This window comes from Oncorhynchus mykiss, chromosome 26, assembly GCF_013265735.2.
Source record: "Oncorhynchus mykiss isolate Arlee chromosome 26, USDA_OmykA_1.1, whole genome shotgun sequence".
NCBI classification, from domain to species: Eukaryota; Metazoa; Chordata; class Actinopteri; order Salmoniformes; family Salmonidae; genus Oncorhynchus; species Oncorhynchus mykiss.
Window position 1 is genome coordinate 383,707 of NC_048590.1, and position 18,714 is coordinate 402,420.

General features: G+C 42.3%; 1 protein-coding gene across 1 annotated transcript; it reads left to right on the forward strand.

Annotated features, from left to right (window-relative positions):
* Nucleotides 1–7,861: 7,861 nt before the first annotated feature.
* LOC110508197 (COUP transcription factor 2-like) lies at nt 7,862–14,510 on the forward strand. Its single transcript, XM_036964374.1, has 3 exons — nt 7,862–9,494; nt 10,391–10,918; nt 12,592–14,510. Exons 1-3 carry the CDS (start codon nt 9,029–9,031, stop codon nt 12,864–12,866), a joined length of 1,269 nt encoding a protein of 422 aa, XP_036820269.1. The 5' UTR covers nt 7,862–9,028; the 3' UTR covers nt 12,867–14,510.
* Nucleotides 14,511–18,714: the final 4,204 nt, after the last annotated feature.

Here is an 18,714-nt window from a genome sequence, read left to right on the forward strand (position 1 = left end):
TACAGTACAGTCCTACAGTATAGTCCTTCCCTACAGTATAGTCCTTCCCTACAGTACAGTCCTTCCCTACAGTACAGTCCTTCCCTACAGTACAGTCCTACAGTATAGTCCTTCCCTACAGTATAGTCCTTCCCTACAGTACAGTCCTTCCCTACAGTACAGTCCTTCCCTACAGTACAGTCCTACAGTATAGTCCTTCCCTACAGTACAGTCATTCCCTACAGTACAGTCCTTCCCTACAGTACAGTCCTTCCCTACAGTACAGTCCTACAGTATAGTCATTCCCTACAGTATAGTCCTTCCCTACAGTATAGTCATTCCCTACAGTATAGTCATTCCCTACAGTATAGTCATTCCCTACAGTACAGTCATTCCCTACAGTATAGTCCTTCCCTACAGTACAGTCCTTCCCTACAGTACAGTCCTTCCCTACAGTATAGTCCTACCCTACAGTACAGTCCTTCCCTACAGTATAGGCCTTCCCTACAGTACAGTCCTTCCCTACAGTATAGTCCTTCCCTACAGTATAGTCCTACCCTACAGTATAGTCATTCCCTACAGTATAGTCATTCCCTACAGTACAGTCATTCCCTACAGTATAGTCCTTCCCTACAGTACAGTCCTTCCCTACAGTACAGTCCTTCCCTACAGTATAGTCCTACCCTACAGTACAGTCCTTCCCTACAGTATAGGCCTTCCCTACAGTACAGTCCTTCCCTACAGTATAGTCCTTCCCTACAGTATAGTCATTCCCTACAGTACAGTCCTTCCCTACAGTATAGTCATTCCCTACAGTATAGTCATTCCCTACAGTATAGTCCTTCCCTACAGTACAGTCCTTCCCTACAGTATAGTCCTTCCCTACAGTATAGTCCTTCCCTACAGTACAGTCCTTCCCTACAGTACAGTCCTTCCCTACAGTACAGTCCTAGAGTATAGTCATTCCCTACAGTACAGTCCTACAGTACAGTCATTCCCTACAGTATAGTCCTTCCCTACAGTACAGTCCTTCCCTACAGTATAGTCCTTCCCTACAGTATAGTCCTACCCTACAGTATAGTCCTTCCCTACAGTACATTCCTTCCCTACAGTATAGTCATTCCCTACAGTATAGTCATTCCCTACAGTATAGTCCTTCCCTACAGTACAGTCCTTCCCTACAGTATAGTCATTCCCTACAGTATAGTCATTCCCTACAGTATAGTCATTCCCTACAGTACAGTCATTCCCTACAGTATAGTCCTTCCCTACAGTACAGTCCTTCCCTACAGTACAGTCCTTCCCTACAGTACAGTCCTTCCCTACAGTACAGTCATTCCCTACAGTACAGTCCTACAGTATAGTCATTCCCTACAGTACAGTTTCCCTACAGTATAGTCCTTCCCTACAGTACAGTCCTTCCCTACAGTATAGTCCTACAGGATAGTCCTTCCCTACAGTACAGTCCTTCCCTACAGTACAGTCCTACAGTATAGTCCTTCCCTACAGTATAGTCCTTCCCTACAGTACAGTCCTTCCCTACAGTACAGTCCTACAGTATAGTCCTTCCCTACAGTATAGTCCTTCCCTACAGTACAGTCCTACAGTATAGTCCTTCCCTACAGTATAGTCCTTCCCTACAGTATAGTCCTTCCCTACAGTATTGTCCTTCCCTACAGTACAGTCCTACAGTATAGTCCTTCCCTACAGTATAGTCCTTCCCTACAGTATAGTCCTTCCCTACAGTATAGTCCTTCCCTACAGTACAGTCCTTCCCTACAGTACAGTCCTACAGTATAGTCCTTCCCTACAGTACAGTCCTACAGTACAGTCCTTCCCTACAGTACAGTCCTACAGTATAGTCATTCCCTACAGTACAGTCCTTCCCTACAGTACAGTCCTTCCCTACAGTACAGTCATTCCCTACAGTACAGTCCTTCCCTACAGTACTGTCCTTCCCTACAGTACAGTCCTTCCCTACAGTACAGTCATTCCCTACAGTACAGTCCTTCCCTACAGTACAGTCCTTCCCTACAGTACAGTCATTCCCTACAGTACAGTCATTCCCTACAGTACAGTCCTTCCCTACAGTACAGTCATTCCCTACAGTACAGTCCTTCCCTACAGTACAGTCATTCCCTACAGTACAGTCCTTCCCTACAGTACAGTCCTTCCCTACAGTACAGTCATTCCCTACAGTACAGTCCTTCCCTACAGTACAGTCCGTCCCTACAGTACAGTCCTACAGTATAGTAATTCCCTACAGTACAGTCCTTCCCTACAGTATAGTCCTTCCCTACAGTACAGTCCTTCCCTACAGTACAGTCCTACAGTACAGTCCTTCCCTACAGTACAGTCCTTCCCTACAGTACAGTCCTACAGTACAGTCCTTCCCTACAGTACAGTCCTACAGTATAGTCCTTCCCTACAGTACAGTCCTGCAGTACAGTCCTTCCCTACAGTATAGTCCTTCCCTACAGTACAGTCTTTCCCTACAGTACAGTCCTACAGTACAGTCCTTCCCTACAGTATATTCATTCCCTACAGTATAGTCATTCCCTACAGTATAGTCATTCCCTACAGTACAGTCATTCCCTACAGTATAGTCCTTCCCTACAGTACAGTCCTTCCCTACAGTACAGTCCTACAGTACAGTCCTTCCCTACAGTATAGTCCTTCCCTACAGTACAGTCCTTCCCTACAGTACAGTCATTCCCTACAGTACAGTCCTACAGTATAGTCCTTCCCTACAGTACAGTCCTTCCCTACAGTACAGTCCTACAGTATAGTCCTTCCCTACAGTACAGTCCTTCCCTACAGTACAGTCCTACAGTATAGTCCTTCCCTACAGTATAGTCCTTCCCTACAGTACAGTCCTTCCCTACAGTACAGTCCTACAGTACAGTCCTTCCCTACAGTACAGTCCTACAGTATAGTCCTTCCCTACAGTACAGTCTTTCCCTACAGTACAGTCCTACAGTATAGTCCTTCCCTACAATACAGTCCTACAGTATAGTCCTTCCCTACAGTACAGTCCTTCCCTACAGTACAGTCCTACAGTATAGTCCTTCCCTACAGTATAGTCCTTCCCTACAGTATAGTCCTTCCCTACAGTATTGTCCTTCCCTACAGTACAGTCCTACAGTATAGTCCTTCCCTACAGTATAGTCCTTCCCTACAGTACAGTCCTTCCCTACAGTACAGTCCTACAGTATAGTCCTTCCCTACAGTATAGTCCTTCCCTACAGTACAGTCCTACAGTATAGTCCTTCCCTACAGTACAGTCCTACAGTACAGTCCTTCCCTACAGTACAGTCCTACAGTATAGTCATTCCCTACAGTACAGTCCTTCCCTACAGTACAGTCCTTCCCTACAGTACAGTCCTTCCCTACAGTACAGTCCTACAGTATAGTCCTTCCCTACAGTACAGTCCTTCCCTACAGTATAGTCATTCCCTACAGTACAGTCATTCCCTACAGTACAGTCCTTCCCTACAGTACAGTCCTTCCCTACAGTACAGTCATTCCCTACAGTACAGTCCTTCCCTACAGTACAGTCCTTCCCTGCAGTACAGTCATTCCCTACAGTACAGTCATTCCCTACAGTACAGTCCTTCCCTACAGTACAGTCATTCCCTACAGTACAGTCCTTCCCTACAGTACAGTCCTTCCCTACAGTACAGTCATTCCCTACAGTACAGTCCTTCCCTACAGTACAGTCATTCCCTACAGTACAGTCCTTCCCTACAGTACAGTCCTTCCCTACAGTACAGTCATTCCCTACAGTACAGTCCTTCCCTACAGTACAGTCCGTCCCTACAGTACAGTCCTACAGTATAGTAATTCCCTACAGTACAGTCCTTCCCTACAGTATAGTCCTTCCCTACAGTACAGTCCTTCCCTACAGTACAGTCCTACAGTACAGTCCTTCCCTACAGTACAGTCCTTCCCTACAGTACAGTCCTACAGTACAGTCCTTCCCTACAGTACAGTCCTACAGTATAGTCCTTCCCTACAGTACAGTCTTTCCCTACAGTACAGTCCTACAGTATAGTCCTTCCCTACAATACAGTCCTACAGTATAGTCCTTCCCTACAGTATAGTCCTTCCCTACAGTACAGGGGTTATATACTTCCTGTTTGGCCCTGTCCGGGGGTGTCCTCGGATGGGGCCACAGTGTCTCCTGACCCATCCTGTCTCAGCCTCCAGTATTTATGCTGCAGTAGTTTATGTGTCGGGGGCTAGGGTCAGTTTGTTATATCTGGAGTACTTCTCCTGTCCTATTCGGTGTCCTGTGTGAATCTAAGTGTCCGTTCTCTAATTCTCTCCTTCTCTCTTTCTTTCTCTCTCTCGGAGGACCTGAGCCCTAGGACCATGCCCCAGGACTACTTGACATGATGACTCCTTGCTGTCCCCAGTCCACCTGGCCGTGCTGCTGCTCCAGTTTCAACTGTTCTGCCTTATTATTATTCGACCATGCTGGTCATTTATGAACATTTTAACATCTTGGCCATGTTCTGTTATAATCTCCACCCGGCACAGCCAGAAGAGGACTGGCCACCCCACATAGCCTGGTTCCTCTCTAGGTTTCTTCCTAGGTTTTGGCCTTTCCAGGGAGTTTTTCCTAGCCACCGTGCTTCTACACCTGCATTGCTTGCTGTTTGGGGTTTTAGGCTGGGTTTCTGTACAGCACTTTGAGATATCAGCTGATGTACGAAGGGCTATATAAATACATTTGATTTGATTTGATTTGATTTACAGTCCTTCCCTACAGTACAGTCCTACAGTATAGTCCTTCCCTACAGTACAGTCCTTCCCTACAGTACAGTCCTACAGTATAGTCCTTCCCTACAGTATAGTCCTTCCCTACAGTACAGTCCTACAGTATAGTCATTCCCTACAGTACAGTCCTTCCCTACAGTACAGTCCTTCCCTACAGTATAGTCATTCCTGTCTGTCTGTCTGTCTGTCTGTCTGTCTGTCTGTCTGTCTGTCTGTCTGTCTGTCTGTCTGTCTGTCTGTCCCTGTTCTTGAGCACTCAGTGGATTTATCTGATGACCATATGGTGCTGCTGAGGGGTGGAAAGATTAGCTGCCATGGTGTGTTGCTGGACTTGATGCTGCAGACTTCCAGCAGAAGGCCAGATCATAACATGTTAACAACTGTAGAGGGAAAGTGATTCACATACAGTGCCTTGCGAAAGTATTCGACCCCCTTGAACTTTGCGACCTTTTGCCACATTTCAGGCTTCAAACATAAAGATATAAAACTGTATTTTTTTGTGAAGAATCAACAACAAGTGGGACACAATCATGAAGTGGAACGGCATTTATTGGATATTTCAAACTTTTTTAACAATTCAGAAACTGAAAAATTGGGCGTGCAAAATTATTCAGCCCCTTTACTTTCAGTGCAGCAAACTCTCTCCAGAAGTTCAGTGAGGATCTCTGAATGATCCAATGTTGACCTAAATGACTAATGATGATAAATACAATCCACCTGTGTGTAATCAAGTCTCCGTATAAATGCACCTGCACTGTGATAGTCTCAGAGGTCCGTTAAAAGCGCAGAGAGCATCATGAAGAACAAGGAACACACCAGGCAGGTCCGAGATACTGTTGTGAAGAAGTTTAAAGCCGGATTTGGATACAAAAAGATTTCCCAAGCTTTAAACATCCCAAGGAGCACTGTGCAAGCGATAATATTGAAATGGAAGGAGTATCAGACCACTGCAAATCTACCAAGACCTGGCCGTCCCTCTAAACTTTCAGCTCATACAAGGAGAAGACTGATCAGAGATGCAGCCAAGAGGCCCATGATCACTCTGGATGAACTGCAGAGATCTACAGCTGAGGTGGGAGACTCTGTCCATAGGACAACAATCAGTCATATATTGCACAAATCTGGCCTTTATGGAAGAGTGGCAAGAAGAAAGCCATTTCTTAAAGATATCCATAAAAAGTGTCGTTTAAAGTTTGCCACAAGACACCTGGGAGACACACCAAACATGTGGAAGAAGGTGCTCTGGTCAGATGAAACCAAAATTGAACTTTTTGGCAACAATGCAAAACGTTATGTTTGGCGTAAAAGCAACACAGCTGAACACACCATCCCCACTGTCAAACATGGTGGTGGCAGCATCATGGTTTGGGCCTGCTTTTCTTCAGCAGGGACAGGGAAGATGGTTAAAATTGATGGGAAGATGGATGGAGCCAAATACAGGACCATTCTGGAAGAAAACCTGATGGAGTCTGCAAAAGACCTGAGACTGGGACGGAGATTTGTCTTCCAACAAGACAATGATCCAAAACATAAAGCAAAATCTACAATGGAATGGTTCAAAAATAAACATATCCAGGTGTTAGAATGGCCAAGTCAAAGTCCAGACCTGAATCCAATTGAGAATCTGTGGAAAGAACTGAAAACTGCTGTTCACAAATGCTCTCCATCCAACCTCACTGAGCTCGAGCTGTTTTGCAAGGAGGAATGGGAAAAAATGTCAGTCTCTCGATGTGCAAAACTGATAGAGACATACCCCAAGCGACTTACAGCTGTAATCGCAGCAAAAGGTGGCGCTACAAAGTATTAACTTAAGGGGGCTGAATAATTTTGCACGCCCAATTTTTCAGTTTTTGATTTGTTAAAAAAGTTTGAAATATCCAATAAATGTCGTTCCACTTCATGATTGTGTCCCACTTGTTGTTGATTCGTCACAAAAAAATACAGTTTTATATCTTTATGTTTGAAGCCTGAAATGTGGCAAAAGGTCGCAAAGTTCAAGGGGGCCGAATACTTTCGCAAGGCACTGTATATAGATAACAGCAAAAAACAAGAAAATGGAGGAAGGGAGAGAGATGGGGAGATGAAGACATAGAGAGATAGAGATGGGGGAGAGAGAGAGAGGGAGATTCTTTCAAACTTTTTTTTCAACTTTTAACTTGTGAGTGTAATGTTTACTGTTCAGTTCTGAATGTTTATTTCCCTAGTTTATTGTCTATTCCATTTGCTTTGGCAATGCCAACATATTTTTCCCAAGCCAATAAAGTCCTTTCAATTGAATTGAAAATAGAGAGATGGAGAGGTTTAAGCTGCTGCTGCCGACAAGATAGTAATCTCCATACCAATGGAACATTTGATGTTAAACCTCCCTTTGATTGGTCTGGGACATCTGCCTAGTGATCTCTCAGCAGCAAGTAGATCCCCTGATTGGTCTGGGACATCTGCCTGGTGATCTCTCAGCAGCAAGTAGAGCCCCTGATTGGTCTGGGACATCTGCTTGGTGCTCTCTCAACAAGTAGAGCCTCTGATTGGTCTGGGACATCTGCCTGGTGCTCTCTCAACAAGTAGAGCCTCTGATTGGTCTGGGACATCTGCTTGGTGCTCTCTCAACAAGTAGAGCCCCAGATTGGTCTGGGACATCTGCTTGGTGCTCTCTCAGCAAGTAGAGCCCCTGATTGGTCTGGGACATCTGCCTGGTGCTCACTCAGCAAGTAGAGCCCCTGATTGGTCTGGGACATCTGCTTGGTGCTCTCTCAGCAAGTAGAGCCCCTGATTGGTCTGGGACATGTAATTACTGTGTGTAGTTGACTACAGTTAACACCAATAGTATTTAGCTACTACAGTAAGTCACAACAGAGAAACACCATTCACATCTTGGTGGATGCTTTCTAATACAGTAGGCTGGGCTGCTGAAGAACGAGCAGTGACAGCCTTGGGGTAATATATAGGTCATCAGTCAACTTTGTGAGCTGAAAAGATGAATATGGAACTGAAAAATATATACTCATATGAGTACACTAAAATCTCAAGTTACGAGAGAGATGTATGGTGTTTGCCACTGTGCTATTTCCCTCATAGAGTTGTAATCCCAACCTTAGAAGATAGCCCTGGATAACTCACATTTGCTCGTAAATAGTTTGCCGTTTTTAAGAATTACAAGGGGGGAAACAGATTACCGACCAACAAACCCGCTCTGCCGCTAGGGGGCATCAGATTACTGCGATATCTCATTATGTGCTCTTATTGTTGCTTAAAAGCATTTCCATTCATCAATGTTACAACCTAATAGAGGAAACGACATGTACTACAACCAGTATGCTGTCTAAATGTAATATCATAACAATAAACAACGAATAAATCACATACATCCAATGTATCCATTCGTATAGAGCCATTTAATCCCCAGTGGTAGGCTATATATACAGACACACAGGGAGATATAGAGCTGCGTTATCAGAAATACACCAATGAATGTGCGGCATGCTAGTTCATCTCTCTGAACCCCGATCTCTCCAAAACCAATCAGAACTCTACCAAAGCATCATTCCGGTAAACCAATAGGCCTAGTTTCCACCTTGTACTAGGTCTACTCCATTCGCGCACGGAGCAAAGGACTTCCTCGCTCCTTATATGGCTGACCCGCTCAATGGAGACGTCAGAGGCACACCCGTTTTGTCCAAGCACATTATCCCATTCTACAGGACACGTCCAGCCATCATCAAAATCCGCTTTCTCTCGCCGTTGTCTTTCTTTTTACGATAATTTGTAACTCATTGGAATAGCACGAGCCACGGTGCAGCTGTTTTCATTAACCCAGTTCTAGTTGCTGCGTCACCGCCATACAACACGGGATATCTGATTAGTGAGCACAGTTTTACTGGGTTGGATAGAGGGAATAGAGAGACTCACATTTTGAAAAAGGGAATGCTTTGACTACAGTGTGGATTTTGACTGGATGCAAGTGTGTTTTAATGTGTGTTTTAATGTGTGTTTTAATGTGTTTTTCCGATGGTGCATCACAGAGTGTTTTATCCTATTTAGAAATGTTACTTTAATTTGCTGAGTGGTTAACTATATTCAGTCAGATTTCTCACGCGTTCATCAACCGCCGGCACTTTACATACTGTTATGCTTTAAGCATCTTAATTACTGAATACAATGGTGCAATAATTTAGTATTTATATATTTGTGCCTTTACTTGTCGACACCCGCGGGCAGCACACTGGGGTAACAACGAAACGGAAAGTTTTGGAAACATTGACGGATAGATATGGCAATGGTAACGTGGAGAAACGGCGAGGAAAATGTCGCCCGCGACTCTCAAAGCGGAATCTCTTCCCCGGTCTCTCAAGGCGAACCGTTATCCCTCTCTACCGACCTAACGGGACACCTCAATCCCACATCCTCTCTGGATATCCCATCAACACGTCAGACACCCCAAGGCGCTCATTCAAGCAATACATCTCAATATATCACTAGTCAAACGTCGACTAACTCCATGGACAAACAACAGCCTCAGCAGATCGAGTGTGTGGTGTGCGGGGATAAATCCAGCGGGAAGCACTATGGTCAGTTCACATGTGAGGGGTGTAAGAGCTTCTTCAAACGGAGCGTCAGACGGAACCTCGGCTACACCTGCCGCGCTAGCAGGAACTGTCCCATTGATCAACACCACAGGAATCAATGCCAGTACTGCCGCCTCAAGAAATGTGTCAAAGTGGGAATGCGGAGAGAAGGTAAACAAGCTTGTTTCTCATCTCTCTTTAGGTCACTATAGTCTGTAGCTGTAGTCACTAGAAGCCAATGATTTAAAACCAAAACAGATTCTCTAAAGATAAGGGTCATATACTCACTACATTATAACAACATATTCATACGTGTAGTTCAGATAGGCTATGCGATAATATAACACTGTCAAATCTCCATTATTGAGCTCCTAATAATAGTCTCCATGCTGTTTTTGTCCATGAGCTTATTGTCTCAGAGGAATAAAGGAAATGGGTGTTGTGTTTTTACACGCTTAGAAAAAAAAGAGTTATATAGAATATAGAACCTTGTATGAAGCAAGCGATAGAACCCTTTTTGTTCCATCAGGATTGGTAGGCATGTATTCAGACTGACACACCGTTATGCAATATACTTACCAATAGTATCTGTCACCTTGTAGGCCAACGCACCGTTACCTACCAGACATTAATATTGATATGTCACCTTGTAGGCCAACGCACCGTTACCTACCAGACATTAATATTGATATGTCACCTTGTAGGCCAACGCACCGTTATCTACCAGATATGAATATTGATATGTCACCTTGTAGGCCACCGCACCGTTATCTACCAGATATTAATATTGATATGTCACCTTGTAGGCCAACGCACCGTTATCTACCAGATATTAATATTGATATGTCACCTTGTAGGCCAACGCACCGTTATCTACCAGATATTAATATTGATATGTCACCTTGTAGGCCAACGCACCGTTATCTACCAGATATTAATATTGATATGTCACCTTGTAGGCCAACGCACCGTTATCTACCAGATATTAATATTGATATGTCACCTTGTAGGCCAACGCACCGTTACCTACCAAACATTAATACTGTCTCTGTCTCGTTGTATCACAGCGGTTCAGAGAGGGAGGATGCTGCCTACTCAACCGTACCACGGTCAGTTCTCCATAACCAACGGAGACCCTCTCCAATGCCACTCCTACCTTTCTGGATACATCTCCCTGCTCATGCGAGCCGAGCCCTACCCCACATCCAGATACAGCACGCAGTGTATGCAGTCCAACAACCTCGTGGGGATCGAGAACATCTGTGAGCTGGCCGCCCGGATGCTGTTCTCGGCGGTGGAGTGGGCCCGAAACATCCCCTTCTTCCCCGACCTCCAGATCACCGACCAGGTCGCCCTGCTCCGGCTCACTTGGAGCGAGTTGTTCGTGCTGAACGCGGCCCAGTGCTCAATGCCGGTGCATGTGGCTCCTCTCCTGGCCGCGGCAGGGCTGCATGCCGCCCCCATGTCGGCGGAGAGAGTCGTGTCTTTCATGGACCATATCCGGATCTTCCAGGAGCAGGTGGAGAAGCTGAAGGTTCTGCATGTTGACTCAGCCGAGTACAGCTGCATTAAGGCTATAGTTCTCTTTACGTCAGGTAAACACACAACGCTATGCTTCACTGCTGTTTACTATGACTGGTATCAATACAAACCTAAACATAGACAAGCATCACCCTCATCGGCAACAGGAACAGCTATAGTTGTGTTCCCCAAATCACCACAAATGAAATATGTAAATTACCCCTCAAATTCAGTTTTCAACCAATCCTATGAGTTGAATGCCGAATGTGAAAACGTAATAGGTCTACTATAAATACCTGCAATAACATTGAGGCAATTGGACTCAACAACGTTCGTGAATTATATAAATATATGATGATTTTATACATTTGTTTTTACAATAATTAATTCAGCATGGTTATGATATAGGCCCCTGTGAATGATATGATTAATAATATTATTGGCGTTTGATTTAATTCATTCGATTTATTTTCAAACTAATAATAATGATTATTATCAAAATATTTGACAGGCTATTTTTGTTAGGTGTATGAGCTACAGACATGTAAATGATTCACCCATCATCAGCCACACAACTTAACCATTACCGACAGGAAATGAAATATGTCATAATGAAGAAAAGTCTACCTATATTTAATTTCGTTTTGCAGAATTTCTTAAATGCCATAATGTATTTAAACAACTAGGCCTGAGTCTAAAAAGCCTTATGGTGGCGAGATGAACAATTATTTTTTTATGTCCTATAAAAAAAGAAACCAAATCATGTATTTTGTCAACGCAAGTCGATGGATGCCTTGACTGTAAAACAAATAGTATTAGACTAGTCACCGCAGAGCCAGGCCGTGAGCAGTGTTCTGTGCACGTGTTGTAGAACTAGGACATAACCCTTTACTCACTCCTGTATTGTAGCGCTGCTACACTTAGAACAAAGGGTGCTATCTAGAACCTAAACGGGTTCTTCGGCTGTCCCCATAGGAGAACCCTTTGAATAACAGTATTTTGTTCCAGGTAGAACCTCTTTGGTTCCAGGTAGAACCCTTTCCACAGAGGGTTCTCTACCTGGTACGTTATATAGGACTGTCATGTTATTATAGACCCGTTTAATTTAGCAGACAGGGCTGAACGTTATATAGGCCTGTTTGTGATGTTATTATTGACCCGTTTAATTTAGCAGACAGGGCTGTACGTTATATAGGCCTGTTTGTCATGTTATTATTGACCCGTTTAATTTAGCAGACAGGGCTGAACGTTATATAGGCCTGTTTGTCATGTTACTTCGGACCCGTTTCAATTCAAAGAGAGGGCCATGTTCTATTGATACACCCCTGTAGCGCCATTTTGAGTTAAGCAAATACGGCATAATTAGCTTTGTCTTGTTTTTAAAGCAGTTAAATTGATTTCATAAATTGGAGTGGGCCTATATAGGCATACAACATACTGTAAACAATAGCCTATATTAATATTGATTTCGAAAAATTGCCGTAGGCGTTAAATGTCTATGCCATATTGGCTGGATTTACACAAGCAGCCCAATTCTGATATTTTGCTCAATTATTGGTCAAAGAGCTGATTTGATTAATCAAAAGAGCAAAAACGAGAACGGAATTGGGCTGCCTGTGTAAACTCTGCCATTGTGTTATTTGTAATTAATTGATGATCTAATATTAGCCAATATTGCATTGTACACGAAGAAGATAAGCCTATATTATTGATAATGATTTCTGATTTTAATTCTCTGTTTTTATAGATGCGTGCGGTCTGTCAGACGTGACTCACGTGGACGATCTTCAGGAGAAGTCCCAGTGCGCCCTGGAAGAGTACATCAGGAGCCAGTACCCTAACCAACCGAACCGGTTTGGGAAGCTACTACTCCGTCTGCCCTCTCTACGCACCGTCTCCTCGTCCGTTATAGAACAGTTATTCTTCATCCGGTTGGTCGGAAAAACACCAATAGAAACTCTCATTAGGGATATGTTGCTTTCCGGAAGCAGTTTTAATTGGCCTTACATGTCGATGCAGTAGAATAAGAACATTCCAGAACACACCAGGAATGGAATCATAGAACTAGAATGTTCTATGGGTGGAACTGTCAGAGGAACAGGCAACATTCTAAAGCAGTGGTTCACAACCTTTATCTGTAACTGTACCAGCAACTAGATGTTACTCTGCCCGGAGTCCCCTGGAGTCCCCCCGGAGTCCCCTGGAGTCCCCCCGGAATCCCCTGGAGTACCCCCGGAGTCCCCTGGAGTACCCCTGGAGTCCCCTGGAGTCTCCCTGGAGTACCCACTCAGGTGCATTTTACTAGCAGGCCTATGGTCTCATAAGTCTTCTCCAGTAACCCCTGAGGTTAGGCCAGGTCCTAGTACCCCTGGTTGGGAACCACTGTTCTAAAGCATGAAAAAAGACTAATTAAATGACAGGGATCCTCCTCACAAATCATGATTTGGGAAACAAAATATAGTATTTATTTGACCCTGTATGTATATTTATTGTGCATGTTAATGATTTTGATTTTTTACAAATGTTTTCCATTTGACCCTGGATAAGAAAATGACAAGGGAATTGTTGTAGTTTTTTTCCAACTTTGTCTTTTTTCCATACATGTCTTTTTGTATAATGTGCTCCAAACATGGAACTAAAACATGAATAGTTTCCTTGAATATTTCAATAAACACAGTAGTCCAGGGGTACTCTAATACTATTAGAGATGATCTGAGCACACCGATGTCCTAGATGGCAAAGGTCTGGATGGATATTGTCATTCATCAGTGTAACAGACCCTCACAACCCAAACCGTTCAACTGTTCACAGCCCTTAGCAGTTGAAAAGCTCATTTCCTGCAATTCTACACATTTCCCATGTCTTATGTGTTCATATGATACCAGGACTCAAATCCCAACCCAATTAAATGTGAAAATGTAAAAAAACATGTTCTGGGTCACGATCCCATGGTCCTTATTGACTCCGTTCTGGATGGTATAGTGTACCATATCGCCAGTTCATGTTACCACCATCCCCCTGACAGAACTATATTCATGTTACCACCATCCCCCTGACAGAACTATATTCATGTTACCACCATCCCCCTGACAGAACTATATTCATGTTACCACCACCCCCCTGACAGAACTATATTCATGTTACCACCATCCCCCTGACAGAACTATATTCATGTTACCACCATCCCCCTGACAGAACTATATTCATGTTACCACCATCCCACTGACAGATAGGTTACAGTTCAAATGAGTTAAGTCATCTTTGTAAGTATCAGGATATATCTGGTAACTTTCATGTGGTGATTGCCTGCGTTGCTACATCCTTAACAAATAAAGTCAATATGAAAAAGCAATTTTCACTCCTTAAGAAGATACACCTCTTAGGGTTTCCACATGGACAACTAAATACTGGGTCATTCATCAGATGTAATGAGCAGTGTGGTTGGGAATGACTTCCTCAGCCATATACTGCATCACTGCAGGGTATTGGTAACCTTCAATACTTTCAGTGGCTGTGCAAATGACTGCAGCTGATGTGCTTGTGTGAATGTTTTATTGATACAAATTATGTTTGTTGATTTTGAAACAACACTGATGTACTGTGGCAAAGTATTGCCATACCATATTAAATTATAAATCATGATTTATTAATAAAAGCTATTTCTCATTCAAATGTATGTGTGTGTGTGTGTGTGTGGGTGTGTGTGTGTGTGTGTTGTCGTGGAATGTGATATTGGTGTGATCAGTAGTTGTTCCTTCCAACTTGTCGTTCTAAATCACAGTAATCTCTCTCTTAGACTGGCGCCATACTGGTGTCAACATCCACTGGAGTTTCTGCCATTTCACGTTACGATATTTCAGAAGCCAACCAACCATAAAGAGCTACTGTATTCAAAACGCAATCATGCAGTCAATGGGTCTTACAACATATATCGCTTTGGATAAAAATAGCCCAGATGTATTTTCATGACTGAAAAATACTAAATAATAATAGCTTCCTTTCAAATGTACAGACAGCTTACTAGTACTAGGTCTAACTTTGTTCACAAAACATTACTTAACCAGATGGAGGCTGACGAGTGGTGGAATTTTCTTGTTTTTGGCCTATTTGAAGGCTTATTGACAAATATTTCTCATGTACACCCTGTTTATTTCAACATCTACACTGAACTAGGTCTACATTTGGCCCAGGTTTATAGGCCTAACACGGTCTATTAAATATCTCCATTATAAATCGTTGCGTTGCCAGGTAAACTCTAGTCAACAGGGCGTGAGAGCAGGCAGGCCGATTACGATTGGCTCCCGCAGGGTCGTCTATTAGCGCACGGACAGCAACCTAATGAGCGCCCCCTCAGAGCGGTATCACACGACGTTAAACCGGCAGGACCGCAATATAATAATACCTCAATATTTAGCCTACCACCATTCACAGGCCTATACGTAGTATATGTTATAGGTAGGCGAAAGCTTTCTGTTTGGGCATACCATTGACAGTCTTCCACCACTATTTGAACAAACGTTCAGCTTCTGAAGGTCTACATAATGTAATATTGATTTATACATGACAATATACTTTTAATTGTTCGTTTAAAAGTCTACTATTTGACCTGGCCTACATCTATGTTATAATCGCCTATGCACTAATCAGATATTGTAAGCCTAAAAACATTAAATTAGTCCCAACATTGAATTATTATTTTATTTTTATTTAACCTTTATTTAACTAGGCAAGTCAGTTAAGAACAAATTCTTATTTACAATGATGGCCTACCACCTCCTGCGGGGACGGGGGCTGGGATTAAAAATAAGAATAAATAACATAAATACAGGACAAAACACACATCAACACAAGAGAGACAACGCAATACTACATAAGAGACCTAAGACAACAACATAACAAGGCAGCAACACAGGACAACACAGCATGGCAGCAGCACAACATGGTAGCAGCACAAAACATGGTACAATCATTATTAAGCACAGACAACAGCACAAAGGACAAGAAGGTAGAGACAACAATACAACACACAAAGCAGCCACAACTGTCAGTAAGAGTTTCCATGATTGAGTCTTTGAATGAAGAGATTGAGATAAAACTGTCCAGTTTGAGTGTTTGTTGCAGCTCGTTCCAGTCTCTAGCTGCTGCGAACTGAATAGACGAGTGACCCAGGGGTGTTTGTGCTTTGGGGACCTTTAACAGAATGTGACTGGCAGAACGGGGGTTGTATGTGGAGGATGAGGGCTGCAGTAGATATCTCAGATGGGGTGGAGTGAGGTCTAAGGGGGTTTTATAAATAAGCATCAACCAGTGGGTCTTCCGACGGGTATTCAGAGATGACCCGTTTACAGAGGAGTATAGAGTGCAGTGATGTGTCCTATAAGGAGCATTCGTGGCAAATCTGATGGCCGGATGGTAAAGAACATCTAGCCGCTCGAGAGCACCCTTATTTGCCAATCTGTAAATGACGTCTCCGTAATCTAGCATGGGTAGGATGGTCATCTGAATGACGGTTAGTTTGGCAGCTGGGGTGAAAGAGGAGCGATTACGGTAGAGGAAACCAAGTCTAAATTTAAGGAAAATATTACCTCAAAGATAATTCATTTATTTTAATGAACAGGCCTATTCACCCTTGTAGGCCTATCTAATGTTTGTGTTTAGAGTTTTAAATAGAAAGAATAATAATTATACTCATTAGTCCGAGGCTACTGTCATGCTGCCATTTTAGTAATGCACTAAACTTTAGACAGACCACACATGGGATGCCTTAAAAAGCAGCAAGAGCAAAGACCTTGTAAAATAAATAGCCTTATTAACTTGAGACACTTTATTTGCCCAATAACATAGGGAATTTTACGCTTTTATATATGAGGCTAACTATAGGTTACCGTCACGGCACTAACACCGCCACTGAGGCCAAAATCCTTTCGATTCGATGTAATGGAAACTTTCATTTTGCGGGATTTGATTTTAGTTGATCGTTTATAAAATAAAAAATAAACATACGCCATTTGTATTTAATACAAATATTTAAGAGATCTGCAATGTTGTTCTCAGAATGAAGTTTTTCTTTTTGTGTTATAAATTGCTTTCATTTTCAGGTGTTGACCCAAACTGTTGATGTCATAGGCTTACTTTCTTCTAAAGAAAATGTAAAGAAAACAGTTAAAACAGTTTAGATAAATGTGTCAAATAGATGATAAGATGTTAGCTAATACCCACATCACCCCATACCTCAACTCGAAATCCTCTTTTGAAGTCTATTTTCTTCATGACCTTTGAACTTTAGTTGTCAAACGGCCAATTCCAGGAATGCGGCGTAGCAGGTTCAAAACTTCAGGCCTATAATATTTATAGGAGTATAATTCAGAAATTCCAATTGTAGTTATATTGACTGTCGTTTATCTGATTGGAGTTGGAGGACTTTGAATATAATAGACGGAGTGAATACGCGTTTAAAGAGATGGGACACTTTAGCAGTTTACCCGCTGAATTTCTATAGCCTCAAAATGTATTGAGTTAGGATTTATTAAAATTTCAATTGTTACATCCCAAGGAAATTGTTTATTGTTCTCCCTTTTGAGGAATAGACCTATCACAAAGCTAGTGACCTAGGTGTATACTAGAAGAATAGATAATCAATAAAGATAGTGACCTAGGTGTATACTAGAAGAATAGATAATCAATAAAGATAGTGACCTAGGTGTATAGTGGGATTGTCTGTCTTGAGACAATTATTGAATTATAAAGGAAGGAAATTGTCATTATTAAATTGAGTCACTAGTATTGTTTAACTATATGTAATTACAGTAATAGTTGTCAGGCTGTAACTGCGTCATTTAATGTCATCTGTTCACCTTCTAAACTCCACAACTTGTTTATGGGTTAAAGTTTTTCTTTGAATTTTACGGTAACATTACATAGATGGTGTGATTATTTCAATTTTGTTTAATTGATATTTTTCAATCCAAACTCAACATCTTTTATTCTATACAAACATGATCGATTTTTCTCAAATACAAATTCACGCAAATTCAACCCAGTATTTGTTTTATATATTGCAGACGAACAATTAAATCAGACCTATTTTGATATCTTCTGACCCAGAAAATGTTGCGGTAGCTCTCTAGTTGAAACCGTTCTGTGAGGACTGTCGTTGGCGAATCAAATGTCTAGCGTGCAACGTGTCCTCGAGGGCCTGACAATAGAACGCCGGAAGACGTTCAGCGAAGTCACGGATAATAATGACTTGTTTTAAAATCCGACAAACCATTTCTGTTTATGAAGGTAACCTAGCCAACACCAGGCTATTTGCCCAAAGCCCTAAAATGACAATATTGCATTATTTCGATATCGAAAAGATATCAAAATACAATGTGAATAGAGTCAAATGCTTGAAGAATATTAAAAGTAAATAACATTGAAAAGCGCTACATATAGATGGCAGTCAATGAAGAGAATGAGAAGTAGCCACGTAGATGGATATGTACAGGAACTATAAGGATGTGACCATACATCAACATCACTAAGATGGATATATACAGGAACCATAAGGATATGACCATACATCACTAAGATGGATATATACAGGAACCATAAGGATATGACCATTCATCACACCACTAAGATGGATATATACAGGAACCATAAGGATATGACCATACATCACACCACTAAGATGGATATATACAGGAACCATAAGGATATGACCATACATCACTAAGATGGATATATACAGGAACCATAAGGATATGACCATACATCACTAAGATGGATATATACAGGAACCATAAGGATATGACCATTCATCACACCACTAAGATGGATATATACAGGAACCATAAGGATATGACCATTCATCACACCACTAAGA